General features: G+C 39.4%; 1 protein-coding gene across 7 annotated transcripts in view; it reads right to left on the reverse strand.

Moving 5' to 3' along the window:
- Nucleotides 1-23,714, reverse strand: part of RIC1 (RIC1 homolog, RAB6A GEF complex partner 1) — a 145,353-nt gene that overhangs the window by 100,901 nt on the left and 20,738 nt on the right. For all 7 annotated transcript variants that reach the window (XR_006966037.1, XM_047101189.1, XM_047101209.1 and 4 more), the window contains one exon: nt 3,938-4,045. Coding sequence is in view for 5 of the 7 variants with exons in the window: in XM_047101189.1 (XP_046957145.1) it covers nt 3,938-4,045 (108 nt within the window). In the remaining 2 variants the exon portion in view is untranslated. Of the gene's footprint in view, nt 1-3,937; nt 4,046-23,714 lie in introns of those variants that run through there.

Below are 23,714 nucleotides of genomic sequence, written 5' to 3' on the forward strand. Positions count from 1 at the left end.
AAAGAATGAAATCTGGCCATTTGCAACAACATGGATGGAACCGCAGGGTATTATGCTAAGCGAAATCAGAGAAAGAAGGTATCCTATGTTTTCACTCCTATGTGGAATTTGAGAAACTTAACAGAGAAGCATGGGGGAAGCAGAGGAAAAAAAAAAAAATAGTTACAGAGAGGGAGGCAAACCATAAGAGACTCTTAAATCTAGAGAACAAACTGAGGGTTGATGGGGGGTGGGGGAGAGGGGGAAATACTGAGGAGGGCACTTTTAGGACGAGCACTGGGTATTGTATGTAAGTGATGAATCATGCAAATCTACTCCTGAAGCCAAGAGCACCGTGTATACGCTGTATGTTAGCTAACTTAACAATAAATTATAAGACGACCATGGGGGAGGGGAAGGGGAAAAAAAAAAAAAACAGGGAGGGAGCCAAACCATAAGAGACTCTTAAAGACTGAGAATAAACTGAGGGTTGAAGAGGGGTGGTAGGGTGGGGAAGGTGGGTGATGGGCATTGACGAGGGCACCTATTGGGATGAGCATTGGGTGTTGTATGGAAACCAATTTGACAATAAATTTCATATTAAAAATAAATAAATAAATAATCCTTATCTATTAATTCATTTTTAATTTTTATTAAAAAAGTAAAAAATAAAAAACAAATTATAAAAAAATAATTAAAAAACATATATATATATATGTTATTTCTGACTTTTTAAAATAATTTAAATATGTTGAACTACTCTTAATTCACTGTCCTTACAAACGTAGGCAGGAGGTAGATTTGGTAGGTAGCTGGTAGTCTGCAGAAGTAAGGAACTATTTAATATTTTGATCATGTGGACCATTTTCCAATGATTAACCTGGTCAGCATTATACAGCAGACTAAAAAAAGGACAGAAAGCAGAGACAGAAGTTAATGCAGAAGAATAGAGGCATACCTCTGAGACAGTGCAGCTACAGTTCCAGAACACCTCAGTAAAGTGAATTTCACAATAAAGCCAACTCAGAAGAATTTTTTGGTATTCCAGTGCATATAAAAGTTACACTTACTCCACACTGTGGTTATTTAGGCCTGCAATAGCATTATGTTTAAAAATACAGTGTACATACCTTGATTTAAAAATACTTGACTGTTAAAAACAATGCCAACTATCATCTGAGCTTTCAGCAGCTAGAAATCTTTTTGCTGGGGACGGCTGCTGACTGGACAGGGTGGTGGCTGCGGAAAGTCAGGATGGCTGTGGCAAGTTCTTAAAATAAAACAACAGAATTTGCTGCATCAACTGACTCTTCCTTTCACGAAACTCTCTCTGCAGCATACAGTGCTGTTTGATAGCATTTTGCCCACAGAACTTCTTTCAAAATCGGAGTCAATCCTCCCAAACTCTGCTGCCGCTGCTCCATCAACCTGGCTGATGAGATATTCTAGATCCTTCATGGTCATTTCAACAGTCTTCACGGCATCCTCACCAGGAGCAGATTCCATCTCAGAAAACCACCTTCTTTGCTCATCCATGAACAGCAACTCCTCACCTGCTCACGTTTTATGACATGACAGCAGTTCTGTCCCGTCATCAGGCCCCACTTCTGATCCTAGTTCCCCTGCTGCATCTATTTCCTTCCCTCAAGTCTCGAACCCCTCCACGTCATCCAGAAAGACTGGAATCGACCTCTTCCAAATTCTTAATGATGCTGGTATTTGGAGCTTTCCCCATGAATCATGAATGTTCCCCGTGGCATCTAGGACGGTGACTCCTTCCCGGAAGGTTTTCAATTTACTTTTCCCAGATCCATCAGAGGAACCACTATCTATGGCAGCTAGAGCCCTAAGAAACGTTTTTCTTTAACAATAAGATTTGAAAGTCAGAATGACTCTCTGATCTGCAGAATGGATGTTTTGTTAGGAGACAGGAGACAACATTAATCTCACTGTCCAACTGCATCAGAACTCTTGTGCAATCAGACGCACAGTCAGTAAGTGACAATATTTTGAAAGGAATCGTTTCTATCTCTGCGCAGGCCTCAACCGTGGGCTGACAACACTCAGCGCGCCAAGCGGTAAGCAGATGTGCCCCTCCCCGCACTTCCACGTCGGGACGACGGCCTCCTTCCTCAGACCTCCCGAAACCACCTCCGCTCGCTTCAGACTCGTCCTCTGCAGGCTCCTCACCCCTCTCAGCCTCTCTTCCCGGGACTGAAGAGTCAGGGCCTCGCTCTGGGTTAGGCTTCTCGGAAGGGAAGGCTGCGGCCGGTTTCATCTTCTGTCCAGACCACTAAAACGTTCTCCGCATCAGCAAGAAAGCTCTTTGATTTTCTTATCCGTTGTGTGTTCACGGGAGTAGCGCTTTTAATTTCCTTCGGGAGCTTTTCCTTCGCTTCCACAACTTGGCTGTTTAGCGTAAGAAGTCTCAGCTTTCAACATGCTTCCCTCACTAAGGGAATCGTTTCTAGCCTTTTTTTTAATCGTTTCTAGCTTTCAACTGAAAGTGAAAGGTGTGCAGCCCTTACTTTCAGCTGAACACTTAGAGACTACTGTAGGGTAACAAGCGGTCCTAATTTCCATATAGTTGTGTCTCTCAAATAGGGAGGCCCAAGGAGACGGATCAGACAGGGAAAGAACAGGCCACCAGAGCAGTGAGCACACACCCAACATTTATTAAGTCTGCCATCTCATATGCACAGTTTATGGCACCCCAAAACGACCCTCAATAGTAACAAAAAGATCACTGATCACAAATCACTATAACAATCATAATAATGAAAAAGTTTGAAATATCGTGATAATTACCAAAATTGCCAAATAATCAATTTGTAAAAATGCAGTATCTGCAAAGCGCAATAAAGCAAAGTACACCAGAAGTTATGCCTGTAAATAGAATCTAAATACCTAATTTAATCCCTTCTTTCTGATATGCACCATCTATATAACACTTAATTCCTAAGTGGTGACTCAGTGGCTTAGTCGGTTAAGCATCTAACTCTTGATTTTGGCTCAGGTTATGATCTCATGGTTCATGAGACAGAGTCCTATATTGGGCTCTGTGCTGGATTCACTCTCTCCCTCTCTCTCTGTGCCCTTCCCCTGCTTGCATGCAAGTGCTCTCTTTCAAAATAAATAAATAAAAACTAAAAAAAAAAAAAAAAAAAAATCACATCTTCAATACAACTTCATTTACTACGAAGAATAACAGTATCTACTTCAAACTGTTGATTTAAAATTAAATGAGATGATCCACGTATAATGGTTATCACAGTATTTACATAGGAGATGCTCAATAAAGATTAACCATATATATATGATGGCTAATTCGGACTAGGTCACAATGACAGTCCAAGAGATGACAATGACAAAACATAGATTGAAAGGGTAAAATTAACCAGATCAAAGCACACTAATCGAACAGAGGAGAAATGCAAAAATAGATCGAAATGGATATGAAAATTTAGTTTGACATAAAAACATAAAGGTTATCATTTTTGTGAGGCATCCTTAAAGATGGAGGACAGGCCTTTAAAACATAAATTTGGGAGTACTGTGTGAATAGAAATGAAAGTTTTAAAATTTTGGATTAAACTTCCAGGACAAAACAGGAAAGTAAGAAGACTAAAGACAAAAGAACAAGGTGTGCAGCCCTTACTTTCAGCTGAACACTTAGCGACTACTTAGGGTAACAAGCTGTCCTAATTTCCACATAGGTGTGTCTCAGGAAATAGGGAGGCCAATAGGGAGGCTTAATTTAGGGAAGGGAGGAAGCAGAAGAATCACAAAAAGACTTGTAAGAGTACCCTGAATAGAAGAATCGGTATAGCAATTCCTATCACAGAAGATAAATGCTAATGGGTGGGAAAGACGAAATGGAAGTCATCTAAAAGAATCAAATTTAAATGCAATGTAATGACTTCATAAAAATCACTATTAAGTTGAAAATTCTACTTACTGACACAGCTATCATGGTACTATCTGGCCTCCATTCAGCTTGTTTGTAGAATCCAAACTGAGAAGATGATTTTTCAGGTTCCTTGTAGGTTACAATTAACACACTAGGCTGGAAGGAAAGAGATTTATTTTATTATTATCCCATAAAAATACATACAAAACAAATTTAAGATAATTTATCATGGAGCACTCTGAAAATACTTTAGTAACTCTAAATGTGTATAAAAGGTAACAATATTAAGTCATCAGCCCTAATTAGCCCAAATAAATCAACTAAAAAGAACCAAAAGAAAGACAATCTGAAAAGGACTACACACATTTAAGTTATTGAGTTGATTACTGATCACCTTCAAAAACAAAAAGAAACAGGCCCAGATGGGTTCACTGGTTAATTCTATCAAACATTTAGGAAATTACACAAATTCTCTACAATCTATTCCAGAAGACAGAAGCACAGAGAATACTTCCTAACTCTATAAGGTCAGAATTGGCCGAATAACTAAACCAAACAAAAATATTACAATAATGCAAAACAGCAGACCAAAATCTCTCATGAACACAGCTGAAAAATTATCAGCAAAACATTCGCAAATCTAACCTAACAGTGTTTAAAAAGAATTATACACAATGGTGAACCTGGGTGGCTCAGCCAGTTAAGCATTCGACTTTGGCTCAGGTCATGATCTCATGGTTCCTGAGTTGGAGGCCCATGTCGGGCTCTGTGCTGACAGCTCAGAGCCTGGAGCCTGTTTCAGATTCTGTGTCTCCCTCTCTCTCTGCCCCTCCCCCACTCACGCTCTGTCTCTCTCAAACATAAATAAATATTGAAAAAAAAATTTTTTAAATAAGAGAATTATACACTATAACCAAGTGAGATTTATTCCAGGTATTCGAGACTGGATCAATATGCAAAAATCAGGGCAACTGGGTGGCTCAGTCGGTTAAGCACCCACCTCTGGATTTCAGCTCAGATCTTTATCTCACAGTCATGAGATTAAGCCCCTTGTTGGGCTCCATGCTGACATCACAGAGCCTGCTTGGGATTCTCTCTCTCCCTCTCTCTCTGCCTCTCCCCTGTTCATGAGTGCTCTCTTTCCCTCCCTCCCTCAAAATAAGTAGACATTTTAAAAAGTGCAAAAACGGGGCACCTGGATGGCTCAGTCAGTTAAGTGTCCAACTTCGGCTCAGGTCATGATCTTGCAGTCTGTGAGTTCGAGCCCCACGTCAGGCTCTGTGCTGACAGCTCAGAGCCTGGAGCCTGCTACAGATTCTGTGTGTGTGTGTGTGTGTGTGTGTGTGTGTGTGTGTGTGTGTGTGTCTCAGAAATAAACATTAAATATTTTTCAAAACAAATGCAAAAACCAATTAATGTAATCTATTTTTTTAATGTAATCTATTGCCTATCTACAGGCTAAAGAAGAAAAAACACATGAATGTACCAATAAATTCAGGAAGAGAACTTGAGAAAATCCAGGACCCGCTCGTGATAAAAACTCTCAGTAAACTAAGACTAGGGGAACTTCTTCAATCTGACAAAGAATACCTACAAAGAACCTATAACTAATGTCATACTCACTGGTAAGAAACTACAAGCTTTCCTACTAAAATCCAGAACAAAGTAAAGGCACCTCCCTCTCACACTCTTTCTCAAAGTCACAATGGAAGTCCTTACTAATGTAGTAAGACAATAAAAGGAAATAAAAGATACACAGGTTGGGGTGGGGGGAAGTACAACTTTCTTTATATATGACATGACTGCCTATATAGAAATCCAAAAGAACCAACAACAAATAACACAGAAATAATAATTATTAGTACAGTTACAGAATACAATGGTCATATACACATCAATTGCTTTTTCATACAACAGCAATGAACAAGTGGAATTCAAAATTAGAAACAAAATAGCATTTGTATTAGCAACCAAAAAAATTTATTTAGGCACAAATCTAATAGAATATGTATACAACCTATATGAGGAAAACTACAAAATTCTGATGAACAGATTTTTAAAAGAACTAAATAAATGGAAGGATATTCCAAGTTCATGGTTGGGAAGATCCAATATTGTCAAGATGTTAGTCCTTCACAACTTGAACTACAGATTCAATACAATCAAAATCAAAATCACAGCAAGTTATCTTAGAGACATCAACAGGCTGACTCTAAAGTTTACATGGACAAGCAAAAGACCAGAATGGTCAACTCAATACTGAAGGAGAAGAACTAAGCTGAAGGACTCGATGCTACCCCAAGACTTACTATAAAGATACAATAATAAGACAATGTGGTACTAAACAAAGAATAGAAAATATTCTGTTCAATAGAACAGAATAGAAACCACCAGATATACATTCACATAAATACAGTCAAGTGACATTCAACGAAGGGGCAAAGGAAATACAAAGGAGAACACATGGTCTTTTCATCAAATGGTGCTAGAATAACAGGATATCACTTTCCAGTAGTATAAGAAGCCTCAAAGGGTCATCTTATACTTTTCCTGCTGTTGTCCTAGAAGCAGCCATTTTTCCAGGGACACCTGTTCCATTTTTATTAGAGAATAATATTTAAAAAACAAGATCTGGAAACAAGATGCTTGTTGTCAGTGGGGTATCATTGCTTCTACATCCTCACAGCAAACACAGTAGGTAACATACATACCTATACTAACCTATATATGAATAAACATGTTATGTCTATATTTTCTGTATACACATATGTATATATTTGTAGACAGGAACACAGGAGTGCAATGAAGCACAATGTGGTTAGTTCTAGCCTTCTCCCTTACTTTTAACTTTTTTCTAGTCATCATCTCATTCAATTAATTTAGTTCTTTGTTAAATTCTACTGTACACTAGAGTAGTTTGGAACTGCTAAGTATTTTCCTACAGTAAATAAATTTACCAACTAGAATACAGTTTTTATAGCTAGCTTCTTTTACTTTAGCCTTTGGAACATAGTGTTACATACACCATTCCCTTAAAACTTTTTTTTTCATCCCTAAAAGCAAAATACAAATGTTTCCAAGAAGCTAGCGATATTCCAAATACATTAAAACTGTTAGACATCAGTTGTTTGTACTTCAAGTATCAATTAAAAGTTAAAAATCAGTACCTTGGGAGAAGTGACATCAGCAAGATGAGAGAGTAGGAAACCCCGGACTCTCCTTCACCCCACAAACACATAAATTCAGCAAAAAATTCAAACAAAAATTCCCTATGGCGAGAAATCTAGAAAGTAACTGAAAGGCACCTGAAGGCTAGATAAATACAGAATCAGACTCATCAAAACTGGTAGGGAGATTTGGGATGCCCAAACCCCTACACCCACCAGAACACCTACCCCAACACAGGATAAACCCTCCACCTCCAGCTTCTTCTTGGGAAGGGAAAGAGTCCTCAAGTCCAGTGCCCCAACTCTTCTGGGGGCTGTCCAAAGGGAGGGAAGAGGGTCTGTCTTGAGGCCGTGATGAAACCTGGCATAATCTAGCCACCAGGGAGGTCAGGAGAACAGAGACAGAGTTTGGTCCGGGAGTTGCCACAGCCCTTCCCTTGACTCAGCAAAGATTAAGTGGATGAAAAAACAAAACGAAAGAAACAACAACAACCAAAAAAACAACTTCCACCTTCTCCCTATGGACAGAAACAGTTGGATGGAGCTTACGGCAATTCAACTTTTCTGAAGGATGACTGGGGAATGGCTTCAGTCCATTTGTTACAGTGCACTGAGGGGATTCAGCATACCCTAGACACTTGGGAAGCACAGAAAACAAAAGAAGCGTGTTGGACTAGCATGAAGGTTTGAGAGGCCACCAGAATCTCTGGCCAGGGTGGACTGGGGGGACGGCAGTCTTTGAACATAGGAGACCATTCCACGAAGACTGGGAGAGGTGACTGTTTTGTCTAATGCACACACACCAACACAGAGAGTCAAGGAAGATGAAGAAACAAGTTAATGTGTTCCAAACAAAGGAAAGAAGATAAATCTCCAGACGGAGACCCTAATGAAACACAGCTCTATGATTTACCAGAAAAATAATTCAAAATAACCATCATAAAGATGCTCACTGAGACTGGAACAACAACAAATGAGCCAACTGAGGATTGCAACTAGCGACAGAAAATATACAAAAGTATCAAACAGAAGTATGAAGCTGAAGAAAATAACTGAAATAAAAATTCATGAGAGAGGCTCAACATAAAACTAAATCAAGCAGAAGAAAGGATTAGCAAATTCTAATAAAGGTCACTGGAAATCATTCCATCACAAGACCAATAAGAAAAAAAATGAGAAAGAATGCAGAAAGCTTCAGGAACTTATGGGACACTAAAAACAGACCAATATATGCACAGCAGGAGAAAAGAAAGAAAAATTACCTGAAAGTTTATTCAAGAAAACAATGTCTGAAAAATTCCCAAATCTGAGGAAGGAAATGGACATACAGATCCAAGAAGCCCAAAGAAACCCAAAGAGGAACTCAAAGAAATATACAAGGAGAAAAATTACAATCAAACTGTCAAAAGTAAAAGCAGTGAGAATTTTGAAAACATAAGAAAAAGGTAACCTGTCATGTATAAGAACCCCCATTAGACTATCAGTGGGTTTCTCAGCAGAAATCTTGCAGGCCAGAAGAATGTGGGATGATATACTCAAAAAGCTGAAAGAAAAAAGCTGCCAAGTAAAAATACTATATCCAGCAATAGTGTCCTTCAAAAATGAAGGACACAGGAGCCTGGGTGGCTCAAATGGTTAAGTGTCCAACTCTTGGTTTCGGCTTGGGTCATGATCTCACAGTTCATGGGACTGACACGCACGTCAGGTTTTGTGCTGACAGCATGGAGTCTTCTTGGGATATTCTTTCTTTTTCTCTTTCTCTCTCTCTCTTCCCCCCCCCGCCCCTCCCCACCCATGTGCACACTCTCTCTCTCAAAATAAACATTAAAAAAAAAATGAAGATAATATTTTTCCTAAACAAACAAAAGCCAAGGTAGTTTAACACCACTAGACCTCCTTACCAGAAATCACTTTAGATTTAAGCACATACATAAGCTGAAAGTGACAGGATAGAAAAAGATACTCCATGCAAATGGTAACCTTAAAGAGAGCACAGGAGACTACAGCTTACATCAGACAAAACTGTCTTAAGTCAAAGTGTCAAAAGGGGAAAAAGACACTGTACAATGAAAAAAGAATAAATTCACCAGAAATACCTAATAATTATAAACACATACACACACACACACACACACACACACACACACACACACAGAGTAGTATATTAGGTGTAACACCAGAGCATCTAAATAAAGCAAATATTTGCAAAAGTGAATAAGGAAGTAAACAGCAATAAAATAGTAGGGTACTTCAATATCTCACTTTCAGTAATAGAACACTGAGACACAATCTATGAAGAAACTGAAGATTTGAACAACACTACAGATCAAATGAAGCTAACACATACATACAGAACTTTCTGCAAATAGAAGAATACACATTCTTCTTAAGTGTACACAGAACATTCACCAGAACAGATCACATGTTAGGTCTTGAAATCATACCAACTATCTTCTCTGACCACAATGGAATGAAACTAAATAGCAAAAAAAAAGGGGGGGGGGAATAAACACACTCTTAAACAACAAATGGGTCAAAGAAGAGATCAAAAAGGAAATTAGAAAACATTTTGAGGGGCACCACCTGGGTGGCTTAGTTGGATAAGCGTCCAACTTCAGTTCAGGTCATGATCTCATGGTTTGTGCATTCGAGCCACATGTCGGGCTCTGTGTTGACAGCTCAGAGCCTGGAGCCTGCTTCAGATTCTGTCTCCCTTTCTCTCTGCCCCTCCCCTATTCATGCTCTGTTTCTCTCTCAAAAATAAACAAACATTAAAAATTTTAAAAAGTATATATATAGAAACAAAACCTAAAGCACAACATAACAAAACTTATGGGATACAGCAAAAGCAGTACTAAGAAGTTTATAAGCGATAAACGTCTACCTTAAAACAGAAGATCTAAAATCAACCTAATTTTAAATACCTCAAGGATCTAGAAGAACAAACTAAGTCCAAAATCTACAGAAGAAAGAAAATAATAAAGATTAGAGCAGAAATAAGTGAAATAGAGAACAGTAAAAAGAGGAAAAAGTAAGTTTTCTGAAGATAAAATTGACAAATCTTCAGCTAGACTAAGGTAAAAAAAAAAAAAAAAGCTCGAAATCAACTCAAAGAAATAAAAAAGGAGACATTACAACTGATAACACAAACATACAAAAGATCACAAAGATAACTACAAACAACTGTATGCCAGCTGTGGACAACATAGACAAAGTGGGAAAAGCCCTAGAAATATACAACCTATCAAGACTGAATCATGAAGAACCAGAAAAGCTGAATAGACCTGCAACTAGCATGCAACCTCCCAACAAAGTAAAGTCCAGGACCTGATGGCTTCACTGTCAAATTCTGCCAAACATTTAACGAAAAATTAAATCCAATTCTTCTCAAACTACTGAATCAGCAAGAACACTTTCAAACTGATACAAAATACCAGATGAAGGCACTACTGGGAAAAAAAAAAATCCTAAGTCACTATCTCTGAATACAGATGCAAAAATACTCAGTGAAATACTTGAAAAGTGAATTCAACACCATAGTAAAAAAAAAAAATTATACACCACAAGCAAGTTTGACTTATTCTTGGGATGCAAGGATGGGTCAACATATAAAAATCAATTAATGTGATACACTGCATTGTAAGAATAAAGGATAAAAAACCCACAAAATCATCTCAATAAGTGAATAAGTATGTGACAAAATCCAACACTCTTTCAGAAGAAAAACTTGTAAACTACAAATAAAAATGCAAAGTACCTCAAACATTAATAAGGCCATTTAAGATCTATAACTAAATCATACTGAACAGTGAAAAATTGGAAGATTCTCCTCTGAGATCAGGAACACGTCCAGGATGCCTACTCTTACCACCTCTATTCAACATAGTACTAGAAGTCGTAGCCAGAGGAATTAGGCAAGATAAATGAAAAAATCCACATCAGAAGGGAAGAAGTAAAACTCTCTTTGCAAACAATATCATCTTATATATAGAAAACACTAAAGATTCCCTTAAAAAGAAACTAATAGCAGGACGCCTGGGTGGCTCAGTCAGTTAAGCATCCTACTCTTGGTTTCAGCTGGGGTCATGATCTCATGCTTTGTAGGACTGAGCCCCATGTTGGGCTCAGCACTCACCCCCTGCTTATGTGTGTGTGCATACACGTGTTCCCTCTCCCTCTCTCTCTCTCTCTCAAAAAAATTAAATAAACTTAAAAAAAATAAACTAAAAGCTAATAAAAGAATTCAGTCAAGTTTTAGGATACAATATCAACATACAAAAATCAATTTCTATGAGCCATCTGAAAACAGAAATTAGGAAAACAATCTTATTTATTGTTAAATGTTAAAATGTCTCTGATACCTAAAGCAATCTCCAAATCAATGCAATCCCTATCAAAGTCAGAATAGCACTTTTTACTGAACTAGAAAAAAATTCTAAACTTCATATGGAATCACAAAAAACTCTAAAATTCACATGGAACCACAAATAGCCAAATCAATTATGAGAAAGAACCAAGCCACTGGCATCGCACTTCTTGATTTCTAAATATACTACAAAACTACATTAATCAAACAGTAAGGTACTGGCATAAAGACAAACATAGGGCAATGGGGGTGCCTGGGCGGCTCAGTCGTTTGGGCATCCAACTTCGGCTAAGGTCATGATCTTGCAGTTCATGAAGTCGAGCCAAAGGTAGGTCTCTGTGCTGACAGCTCAGAGCCCTGGAGCCTGGTTTGGATTCTGTGTCTCCCTCTCTCTCTGCCCCTCCCCCGCTCACACTCTGTCTCTCAAGAATAAACATTTTTAAAAAAGACAAACATAGGCCAATGAAACAGAGTAGACAGGCTAGAAATAAATCCCCACGAACAGGTCAAGGGGTCTTTCACAAGGGGTCTAAGTAGAGGGGCCCCTGGGTGGCTCAGTCCATTAAGCATCTGACTCTTGATTTTGACTCAGGTCATGATCTCAGGGTTTGTGAGATGGAGCCCAGAATCAGGCTCGGTGCTGACAGTGCAAGAGTGGGGGAGAAGCATAGAGAGAGATGGAGACACTAAGAATCCGAAGCAGGCTCCAGGCTCCACCAGAGCTGTCAGCATAGAGCCCTACTCGGGGCTCAAACCCACAAACTGCGAGATCATGACCTGAGCCGAAGTTGGACATTTAACCACTGAGCTACCCAGATGCCCCTTTAAAAAAAAAAAAAAGTGGGGGAGCGTGGGGGGGGCTCTAAGTATACACAATGGAAAAAGTACAGTCTCATTAACAACTGGTGCTGGAAAAACTAAATAGCCACATGCACAAAATTGGACCTTTATCTAATACCATACACAAAAATCAATTCAAAATAGATTAAAGACTTAAAGTTCCCTCCTGAAACTATAAAACTCCTAGAATCAGAGAAAAGCTTAATGACACTGGCCTTGGCAATGATTTCATGGATATAGAAATAAAAGAATATGCAACAAAAAGGCAACATAGCCAAGTGGGGCTACATCAAACTAAAAATCTTCTACAAAGGAAGCATCAACAAAGTAGAAAGGCAACCTACAGAATGGGGAGAAAGTATCTGCAAACCATATATCTGACAATGGGTTAATTTCCAAAATATGGAAGGAACTCCTATAACTCAATAGCAAAAAAAAGCAATACCTGATTTAAAGACTTGAATAATAGACGTTTATCCAAGGAAGATATACAAATGACTGACAGGTATAAAAAGACGTTCAATGTCACTAATCACCATCAGGGAAATGGAAATCAAAACCATTGTGTAAGATATATCTTCACACCTATCAGAAAGGCCATTATCAAAACAAAAGCAAAACACCAAGTGTTGGCAAAGATGTGGGGAAAATGGAACCCCTGGCACACTGATGAGGGAAATGTAACATGGTGCAGCCAATATGGCAAACAGAGGTTCCTCAAAAAATTAAAAATACAACTATCATCTGATTCAGCAATCCTGCTCCTCAGTATTTATCAAAAGAACTAAGATATGGAAACAACCCAAATGTCATTGTCTGATGAATGAATAAAGAAAACGTGGCATATCCATGTAACAAATATTATTCAGCTTTTTTTAAAAAGAAGGGAATTCTACAATATGCAACAACATGTATGACTCTTGAGGACATTTACTAAGTGGAAAAAGATAGTCACAGAAGGACAAAGAATACATGATTCCAGTTATATGGGGTATCTAAAATAGTTAAATTCATAGTGCCAAAGAGAAATGGTGGCTGCAGGAAGCTGAGGAGAGGAAAATGGGGAGTTGCCAATCAAGGACATAAAGTTTCAGTTAAGCAAGCTGAGTAAGTTATAGAGATCTGCTGTACAACACTGTACCCATAGCTAACAACACTGCATTATACACTTAAAATTTATAAAGGGAAGATCTCAAGTGCTTGCATCACAGTAAGATAAAATTTGCATATTAACAATCATATTTTTGAATAATTTTATTTCTAAATCAAAAAGATAAACACTGGTACTATTTTACCAAGCTCTTTAAAGTCTAGTATAATAGACTACATCCAGCTGGATTCATTCTCCCAGCTACTTCTGTCTGTCGTGACATGTTATTTTAATTCGAGTATGCAAAAAAAATGCAATCTTACACATTTATAGTTGCACTTTTTAAATAATCGTAAATATTCTTTGATATTACACCAAAACTTGACAAGGAGTAGTTTCTTTTATTATTATTTTTTATACATTTAAAAAAATATTTTAAGTTTATTTATTTAGAGAAAGAGCACACGTACACACACGAGTGAGCACGAGCAGGAGAGAGGTGGAGAGAGGAAGAGAGAGGATCCCAAGCAGGCTCCATGCTGTCAGTGTAGAGCCCAATGTGGGACTCCATCAAACTGCAAGATCATGACCTGAGCCAAAATCAAGAGTCAGACACTTAAATGACTGAGCCACCCAGGCACCCCTACAATGGGTAGTTTCTTAAAAATAAGTCGTAGTGTGGAATCTGAACCCTTATCAATAAAGTTTTTAAACTGTTTCAAAATCAAAACCAAAAGTACCTTGGATAGTATTTACAACGGATGAAGAGAAGAAATGTAATTGGGGAAACCACTAGAAATTTAACAATCTAGAAGTGATGCCTGAGTCTGAAAAAGAAATTAGAATAGCAAATCAACTTTTAAAAAGGACACAGAGAACTTATGCTACCTGAATTGAAGATCTATTATAAAGTCACAGTAATCAAGACTGTGGTATTAGCATCAAAACAAACAGATCAGCGAAAGAGAATCATTGAAACAGAGTCCAGAAACAGAGAAGGGAAATAGAAGATGCAAAGTCAATTCACTGAGGGGAGGATCAGTTCAACAAATGGTGCTGAAACAGCCACATGAAGAAAAGAATGCCAATCCATACTTTGTGCCATATAAAAAGATTAACTCATGAGGCATTAGAAACTTACATAAAACTTGATCCATAAAAGTTGAGGAATACAGGAGAAAATCTTCTGTGGCCTTGAAGTAAGTAACTACTTAGATAAAATATAAAAATTATGATTCACAACATAAAAATAATAAAATTGATAAATTGGTCCTTACAAAAAATGTTTCTCTTCAAAAGATATTGCTAAAAAAATAATTTAAAAAATTACCACAGACTAGAAAAAAATTTGCAAATCACATTTCTGTATCAATGACTTGTTCCCGGGACATACAAATAAGTTCTAAAATTAAGTAAACCACGAACTTTTTAAAGGCGGCAAAAAATTCAAACAAAGTAATTACAGTACCGGATTTTCACACACAAGTATCTATGAAACCATATAGAGATAAATAACTAAATGAATGCAAAGAGATTGCTCTTCCCTACATTACAATTCCAATTATTAAATGTACAAGTTAAAAGGACACTGAGAAATACCCTTAGGTAAACACCACATAACAACAGTTGCAGGCAAGATCCAGTGATGGATGCTAAAATCAGTAAGCAAGTATCAGGAAAAAACAGGATATGCACAGATGTCCCCCAAGTTGCTTTTTAACTACAAAAGACAGTAACTTTTTACAGTGGAGAAATCTGGCAGACACCAACTATTAAATAACTGATCAGTACTCTTCAAAAAGATCAAGAGGTCATAAAGGAGAAGAAAAAACTTAGGAAATATTACAGAATGAAGAGACTGAGAATAACAATCACGTGCAACGTGACATACAGAAGTCTAGAACAGAAAGAGAACACCAGCAGAAAAATTAAGGAAAATTTCAATGACATCTGTATTTTAGTTAATAATACTGTACCAACGTTAAATTCTTCCTTATAATTATGCTAAATGAAAGCCACACAAGAACAGCGAAAACAAGTACGTACTTACTGTACGATTCCATTTATATCAAACTTTAGAAAAGGTGACCCAATCTATAGCAAGAGAAAGCAAGCAGATGAGCGAATGCCTGGAGATGAAGGGCAGTGGGAAGCTATTACAAAGAGGTAAGAGGAAACAGCTGAGGGTGAAGGGTATGTTCATTATCATGACTCTGGAAAATGTTTGCCTATGGTAACATATACAGGTCAAGTCTGATCAAATTTACACTGTAAACGTGCAATTTATATCACATCAATTATATCTCAAAGAGTTTTTTAAAAAGTTGGAAACAAGTTATCTTGGATGGTCTTTTTAAAAACGGATTAAGGGGGAAAAAAACATAATTAGGGATACCTATTTACAATCGATTGCAAAAGCCTAGAAAAGAAGCCTAAACTATGCAGAAAAGAAAAAAAGAAAAACTGGTTGTAGTTTGTTTAGCATCTAAAATACATACACATTAAGATACAAGTTAGAGGGGCGCCTGGGTGGCTCAGTCGGTTGAGCGTCCAACTTCGGCTCAGGTCATGATCTCGCGGCCCGTGAGTTGAGCCCCACATCAGGCTCTGTGCTGACAGCTCAGAGCCTGGAGCCTGTTTCAGATTCTGTGTCTCGCTCTCTCTCTGCCCTCTCCCGTTCATGTTCTCTCTCTGTCTCAAAAATAAATAAACGTTAAAAAAAAAAAAAAAAAGATACAAGTTAGAATGAACGGTTTCCCTGTATTTATTTTTAATGATTTTGGTATCTTTGACCTGTTTATGTGAAAGATTTTTTTTTAATGCTGGCGACAAAGGAGACATTAACCAACTCAATCAGAAAATGAGATTTTAAAGAAGGTTTTGATTGTTATAATCAGCAATAATTGCCAACGGATTTAATAAATGTAAAAGTCAGAGTTGAACAGAGATAATATTTAATCACTAACTCAAAATCATAGTATGTTTTAGCATTTACTAATTTTTTATTTCTTAGTATTTCAATATAGATTTTATAAGCTGTTCAAATTTCTAAAAATGAGTACTTCTCTAATTTGGGAGTCAGCTCACATACTAAACCTGAGGTTTTTACTCTGCTTGCACCTATATTAAAACGGCTTATCAAACTACTTTTTTTTTTGTTTTTTAAATTGTTTTTAATGCTTGTTTATTTTTGAGAGAGTGCGAGTCGGGAGGGGCAGAGAGAGGAGACATAGAACCTGAAGCAGGCTCCAGGCTCTGAGCTGCCAGCACAGAGCCTGACACGGGGCTCAAACCCACAAACCATGGGATCATGAGTCAAAGTCAATTCTTCACCGACTGAGCCACCCAGGCGCCCCAAACTAAGTTTTTGTATGAAGCAGATAACAAATTGGTCTTAAGTCTCCCCTCTCCTCTGGTGACTGACATTTTGCACAGACTGTGTTAGTAAGTACTACTTTAACTCTGTAAACAGCAGAAACCAACAGGTTTAAAGGTCTCCTATTTGCTTTATTAAAAAAAAGAAAATCTAGGCAGCAATTTTAGTCCTAATGGTACTGCTTGTTTCTAAATACATGTATTCATAAAGAAGTCTACTAGGTACTTCCTTATAACCCATGACAATACTGAAAACAGGGTCCAGAGGTTTTGTGTGTGTGTGGTTTTTTTTTAAGTAGGCTTCATGCCCAGAACAGGACTTGAACTCACCACCCAGAGAACAAGACCTGGGCTGGATCAAGAGTCGGACACTTAACAGACTAAGCCACCCAGGCACCCAGGGGTCCCAAGATTATGCATGAATCTTTTTGTGTAAAATTTCATGCTATTAAAACAGATTCTTAATAATTGTGTTATAACAACTAATAGTCTGTTTTATATTCCTTGAGTATACGTGAAGAATAACTAAATGTATAAATTCTCAGTAATCCACTACTTCAAATAGTTCTTTCCACAGACTGCTGATTTCAGACTGATTTCAATACCTAATGTAAAGCATATATAACGTATAAAGGATAAAATGAACACTGACAAACCCATCATCCAGCTAAATGATTCACTATCCGTAATTTGAAGGCCCTGAGTTCCCTTGCCTAATAAAATGCACCTGTAACTCTCCAAGATCTAATCACTATCTTCAATTTTGTGATTATATCCCTGCTCCTCTGTAATCCATTCATTTTTGTACTGAATATACCACAACTTATTTATCTTCCTGTTAATAAAAACCGCTGAACTTAGAAAAATAAGTTATGAATTTTTTCTGATTAAAAAGAAAATTAATTCCAAAATGAGAAACGTTGAGGGGAGGGCGTCTCTGTCCATACAAAGTCCAATTCAATGCACAGTGTAAATTTAAAACTTGACAAATACAACCAGCACTGTTGCTATTAAACGAAGAGAAGTATGGTACATTTATGTTCTTGACAGAATTGCAAATCTATGATGTTCACAGGCTTTCCAGAACTTTTGGTTAATTTTTAAAGATTAATTATCATAGCTGTACCGGCGAATACATATCTGTAAAAGACTCCAGACTTATCTTTTAAATTTTATAGGACACTGTTTTCAAAATTAGTTCATTAGAGATTATGTAACTATTTAGGAAGTTCTGTGTAGGCTTCCTAGGGTTGCTGTTACAAATACCAAAAACCGGGTGGCTTGAAACAACAGAAACTTGAATCAAGGTGTCAGCAGGGCTTTGACAGCTAGAGAGGAAAGTCCTTCCTCACCTCTCCTACCCCTGTGTTTGCGACAACCCTTGGCTTGTAGGTCCATCACTCCAGTCACATGGCCAATCTTCTCCCTGTGTGTCTTCACACAGCCTTCCCTGTGTGCAGGTCTATTTTGTGTTCAAATATCCCCCTTTTATAAGGACGGTGTCATATCAGATTAGGGCCTACCCTAACAACCTCATTTTAACATGATCACTCTATAAAGACCTGATTTCTGGGTTAAGTGTCCGACGACTCTTGCTTTCCGCTCAGGTCAGGATCTCAGTTCGTGAAATTGAGCCCTGCATCAGGCTCTGTGCCGACAGCACAGAACCTGCTTGGGATTTTCTCTCTCCCTCTCTCTCTGCCCTCCCCTGCTGTCTTTCTCTCTCAAAATAAACCAACTTAAAAAATTTTTCTTTAATTTAAAAAATTTAAAAAGACCGATTTCCAAATAAAGTCACATTCTGGTACTGAGGGACAGGATTTCAACACATCGTTTTAGGAGAACATGATTCAACCCATAACATTCTTTGTAAATGTTCCATAATAACTGAGAAGTGGGGTACTAAAAGCAAATAAAAACAACCTATGACTGTAGGTCATACTGTATGATCTCAGAGCATTAGTACAGTATCTGCAATGAGAGAAACGTGGTTTTAATTTTTTTATGCTTATTTATTTTTTGAGAGAAAGCAAGCTGCAGACGGGCAGAGAAATCCTAAGCAGGCTCCACACTGTCAGCACAGAGCCCAACGCAGGGCTTGAATTCACAAACTGTGAGATCGTGACCTGTGTGGAAACCAAGAGTCGGAAGCTAGGCTGGCTAAGCCACCCAGGCACCCTGAAAGAAATGTTTTTATCTACACTATCCAATGTAGTACACACTACTCACACATAACCACTCAGCACTTGAAATACGATTAGTGTAACATTTTATTTTACTTCTTTTTTTCTTTTTGAGAGAGAGAAAGCACAAGCAGGATAGAGGAGCAGGGGAGGGGAGAGGGGGAGAGGGGGAGAGGGGGAGAGGGGGAGAGGGGGAGAGGGGGAGAAGGGGAGAGGGGGAGAAGGGGAGAAGGGGAGAAGGGGAGAGGGGGAGAAGGGGAGAGGGGGAGAAGGGGAGAGGGGGAGAGGGGGAGGAGGGGGAGAGGGGGAGGAGGGGGAGGAGGGGGAGGAGGGGGAGGAGGAGGGGGAGGAGGGGGGGAGAAGGAGAGGGGGGAGAAGGAGAGGGGGGAGAAGGAGAGGGGGAGAAGGAGAGGGGGGAGAAGGAGAGGGGGGAGAAGGAGAGGGGGGAGAAGGAGAGGGGGGAGAAGGAGAGGGGGAGAAGGAGGGGGGTGGAGGAGGGGGGGAGAAGGAGAGGGGGGAGGAGAGGGGGGTAGAAGGAGAGAGGAGAGAAGGAGGGGGGGGGAGGAAGGAGGAAGAGGGGGGAGAAAGGGAGGGGGGAGGAAGGGAGGGGGGAGGAGGAGAGGGGGGAGGAGGAGGGGAGGAGGAGGGGAGAGGAGGAGGGGGGGAGGAGGAGGGGGGGAGGAGGAGGGGGGGAGGAGGAGAGGGGGAAGGAGGAGAGGGGGGAGGAGGAGGGGGGAGGAGGAGAGGGGGGAGGAGGAGGGGGGAGGAGGAGAGGGGGGAGGAGGAGAGGGGGGAGAAGAAGGGGGGAGAAGGAGGGGGGGAGAAGAAGGGCAGGGGAAGGAGAGGGGGGAAGGAGAGAGGGGGAGAAGGAGGGAGGGGGAGAAGGAGAGGGGGGAGAAGGAGAGGGGGGAGAAGGAGAGGGGGGAGAAGGAGAGGGGGGAGAAGGAGAGGGGGGAGAAGGAGAGGGGGGAGAAGGAGAGGGGGGAGAAGGAGGGAGGGGGGAGAAGGAGGGAGGGGGGAGAAGGAGGGAGGGGGGAGGAGGAGGGAGGGGGGAGGAGGAGGGAGGGGGAGAGAGGGAGAGGGCCCAACATGGGGCTCAATCCCACGACCATGGAATCATTACCTGAGCCAAAATCAAGAGTCCAACATTCCAAATAGGTGCCCCTATTTTACTTAATTCTTAATAAGTTAAAAACTGTAATAACCTGTGGCTACTGGTTTCCATACTGGATATACTGACATAGGGTCTGCAGAACGGGTGATTATTTAAAGGGCTGGAGACCAATTGTTTCAAAAATGCTGTATTAAAGTTCAACAAGTTTCTTCACTATAGAGTTTTAGCAAATTTTTAATGGCTGATGTACCCTGTAAATCTTTAATAGCATTCAGTATGTAATGCCTCCCAAGCTTATTTGATTAAGCAATTCATCTTTGCCCTAGGTTATCACACAGTACCAAGAATTCCTTATACCAGCCTTCAGGTAATTCTATTCCATACTTTTCAAGTAGTTTATTTATTTATTTATTTTTAATGTGTACTTACTTTTGGGGGGGGAGAGAAAGAAAAAGAAAGGAAGGAAGGAAGGAAGGAAGGAAGGAAGGAAGGAAGGAAGGAAGGAAAAGAAAAGGAAAAGAAAAGGAAAAGAAAAGGAAAAGAAAAGGAAAAGAAAAGAAAAGAAAGAGAGAGAGAGAGAGAGAGAGAGAGAAAGGGAGAGACAAAACATGAGCAGGGGAGGGGCAGACAGAGAAGGCGACACAGAATCTGAAGCAGGCTCCAGGCTCTGGGCTCTCAGCACAGAGCCCGACGTGGGGCTCAAACTCACAAACTGTGAGATTATGACCTGGGCCGAAGCCGGAGGCTTAACCAACGGAGCCACGCAGGTGCCCCTCAAGTAGTTTTAGATATACAGTATGTGTGATAAGCTACATGTCATCACCATTACATGTCATCACCATTATTTAAGTCTGTTTACTTTTCACAGTGTATACTTTACTGGTTTCGAGTACATATACAGACTTGTTCAATCATCATCACTATTCCAGAGCATTTTAAAAAATCATTCCAGGGGCACCTGGGTGGCGCAGTCAGTTAAGCGTCTGACTTCAGCCAGGTCACGATCTCGCGGTCCGTGAGTTCAAGCCCCACGTCAGGCTCTGGGCTGATGGCTCGGAGCCTGGAGCCTGTTTCCGATTCTGTGTCTCCCTCTCTCTCTGCCCCTCCCCCGTTCATGCTCTGTCTCTCTCTGTCCCAAAAATAAATAAAAAAACGTTGAAAAAAATTAAAAAAAAAAAAAATCATTCCAGTAAGAAACTCTGCCTATTAGCAGTCATTCTTCATTTTCTCCTTCTCCCAGCTCTAAGCAACCAATAATCTACTTTCTAACTCTATGTATTTGCCTATTCTGGAGATTTCATAGAAGCAAAATCAATCAGTATGTGGCTTTTCATGTCTGGCTTGCTTCACTTCACACAGTATGCTGGGGTTAATCCACACTGTAGCATGTACTGGTACTGCATCCCTTTTATGACTGAATGATCTTCCCTTGTGTGGACATACCACTTGTGTTTATCCATTCATCTGCTGATAGACACTTGGGCTGTTTCCACCTTTCAGGTCTTGCGATAAGCGTGGTGATGAGATGAGGTTCATTTGTGTTGGAATAATTTTCTGTTTGAACACAATTACTTGGAAATGTTTGGTCATATGATAACTCCATGTTTAACTTTTTGAGGAACTATCAAAATTTCGCCCAGTAGCACCACCATTTATTTTGTCTTCTTACCAGCAGTTCATGATGAAGGTTCTAATTTCTCTACATCCTTACCAACAATTGTTACTGTCTTTTTTATTGTAGCCATTTTAGTGGGTGTGAAGTGGTACCTTGTGCTTTTGATTAACATTTTTCCCTAATGACTAAATCCTGTTGAGTATCCTTTCATGAGTTTATTGGCCATCTGTAAATCGTCTTTAGAGAAATACCTATTCAAATCCATTGCCCGCCCCTTTTTTTTTAAACTGGAGTCACCAACTTTTAAAGAGGCACCTGGGTGACTCAGTTGGTTAAGCGTCTGGCTCTTGATTTCAGCTCAGGTCATGATCTCACAGTTCATGGGATGGAGCCCTGAGTCAGGCTCTGCACTCACAGCGTGAAGCCTGCCTGGGATTCTCTCTCTCTGTCCCTTCCCTGCTCATGCTCGCTCACTCACTCTCCTTCTCCAAATAAATAAACATAAAAAGATTCTGTTTCAGTAGCTGAAATGTTAACTTGTTTACTGGAGTTCTTGTGTTTCTACAGGAAAACTCATTATACATGGTGATTAGGTTCCCCGGCCAGCTCAAAAAAGTCTATCCAGCCCACATATCCTAACAAGGAATACAATATGGTGGCTAACGATATAGGCTCTCACGTCTAAATGCAAGGTTCAAAAACTGGCTCAGCCACTTACTAGTTTTATAAGCTTGGACAAACTATTTAATTTCTCCTGTGCTTCAGTTTCTGCATCTTTAAAATAAATGTAATAGTACCTATCTCCTTGAATCTCACCACTGCAAAGATTAATAGCACAGCATCTGGCAGAGTGCCTGGCACTCAATAAGCACTATAAATATTATTTGTTGCTGTTTCCTTATTTTAATATCTCAGAATCATAGTAAAAACACTGCTGCACAAAACTCCCAACTACTTCCTTGAGATAACTTATGCAAAATTCCTACTGAAGACACCAGTATGTCCCTGCTATAGCTCAGGCAATGACAACAAGATCTGCCCAACCCTGTGGCAGTATACAGCTTAGACCAAGGCAAACCACCAAACACCTGTGAGGAGAGAAGGATAGCAGACATACTAATGTGCACAGGGGACTTTGTGCAGTGATGAACATGTTCTCAATCTTGATTGGAATAATGGTTATATAAGGAAATACACCTGTCAGTTTCACTGTACATAAATTTTACCTAAAAAACAGAAGTCCAAAAGAAATAAATAAGCCATCATTAAAGTATACGGAGAGCTGTTTACAAAGGCAGGAAAAATTACTAATAGATCTTAAGACGATTTTCACAAAAGATTTTCTGTTTAATTGTTGACAATCCACTAGATACTGTTCAAAGTAGGTACAGGGCACTTCTAGCAGTAACCTGCAGTTTCTTCTACTGATACTATGTCAGTAATGATGAGTAATTAATTTCAAGCTTCCAAATACCTCCATTTTCAAAATGTGATCTTCCTTCAGGGTAACAGCTAATAACTGCAGCCTGTGTCTCAACTTCAACACCAATGCTCTTGTCATTAAACTGAGATGATCGACCTCACATACAAGTAAAAGATGATAAACTGGCTGTCTTCTTTCTCTCCTATATAAAATAAATAATATTTGAGAAACGTATGATTCCCATTTCCAAGCTCCTGAATTTAGGCTGCTGTCTCTCCCACCCTGTTACTATTCTTTTATCCTGTGGAAAATTACCTCAAGTGCTCTTGAATGAAAACACCTTTAAAGTTAATTTCATGAATACATCATCCATAAAGTATTCACACTAGGTATGCCCAACTTGAATCAAGCCTTTAAACATAACTTCTAGTTTACAAGAAATGTAGAGGATTCAGGAAAACATTAACAAATAGACAAATCCAGAGTGCAGAGGTTATCTGCAAGGAAAGTGGTCTAACCTACTAAAAATAAATCTATGTAACAGAAAATGAGACAGAGAGGAAAGACTGTTCTAGGCTGAGTGACTAAAGAGATATAACAACCCAATGGTATGCACGAACCTTGCATACAGCTGACCCCTGGACACAGCAGG

Source organism: Lynx rufus, unplaced genomic scaffold, assembly GCF_022079265.1.
Source record: "Lynx rufus isolate CCGP_SWC_20201006 ecotype Redwood Valley unplaced genomic scaffold, mLynRuf1.p SCAF_10, whole genome shotgun sequence".
NCBI lineage: Eukaryota > Metazoa > Chordata > Mammalia > Carnivora > Felidae > Lynx > Lynx rufus.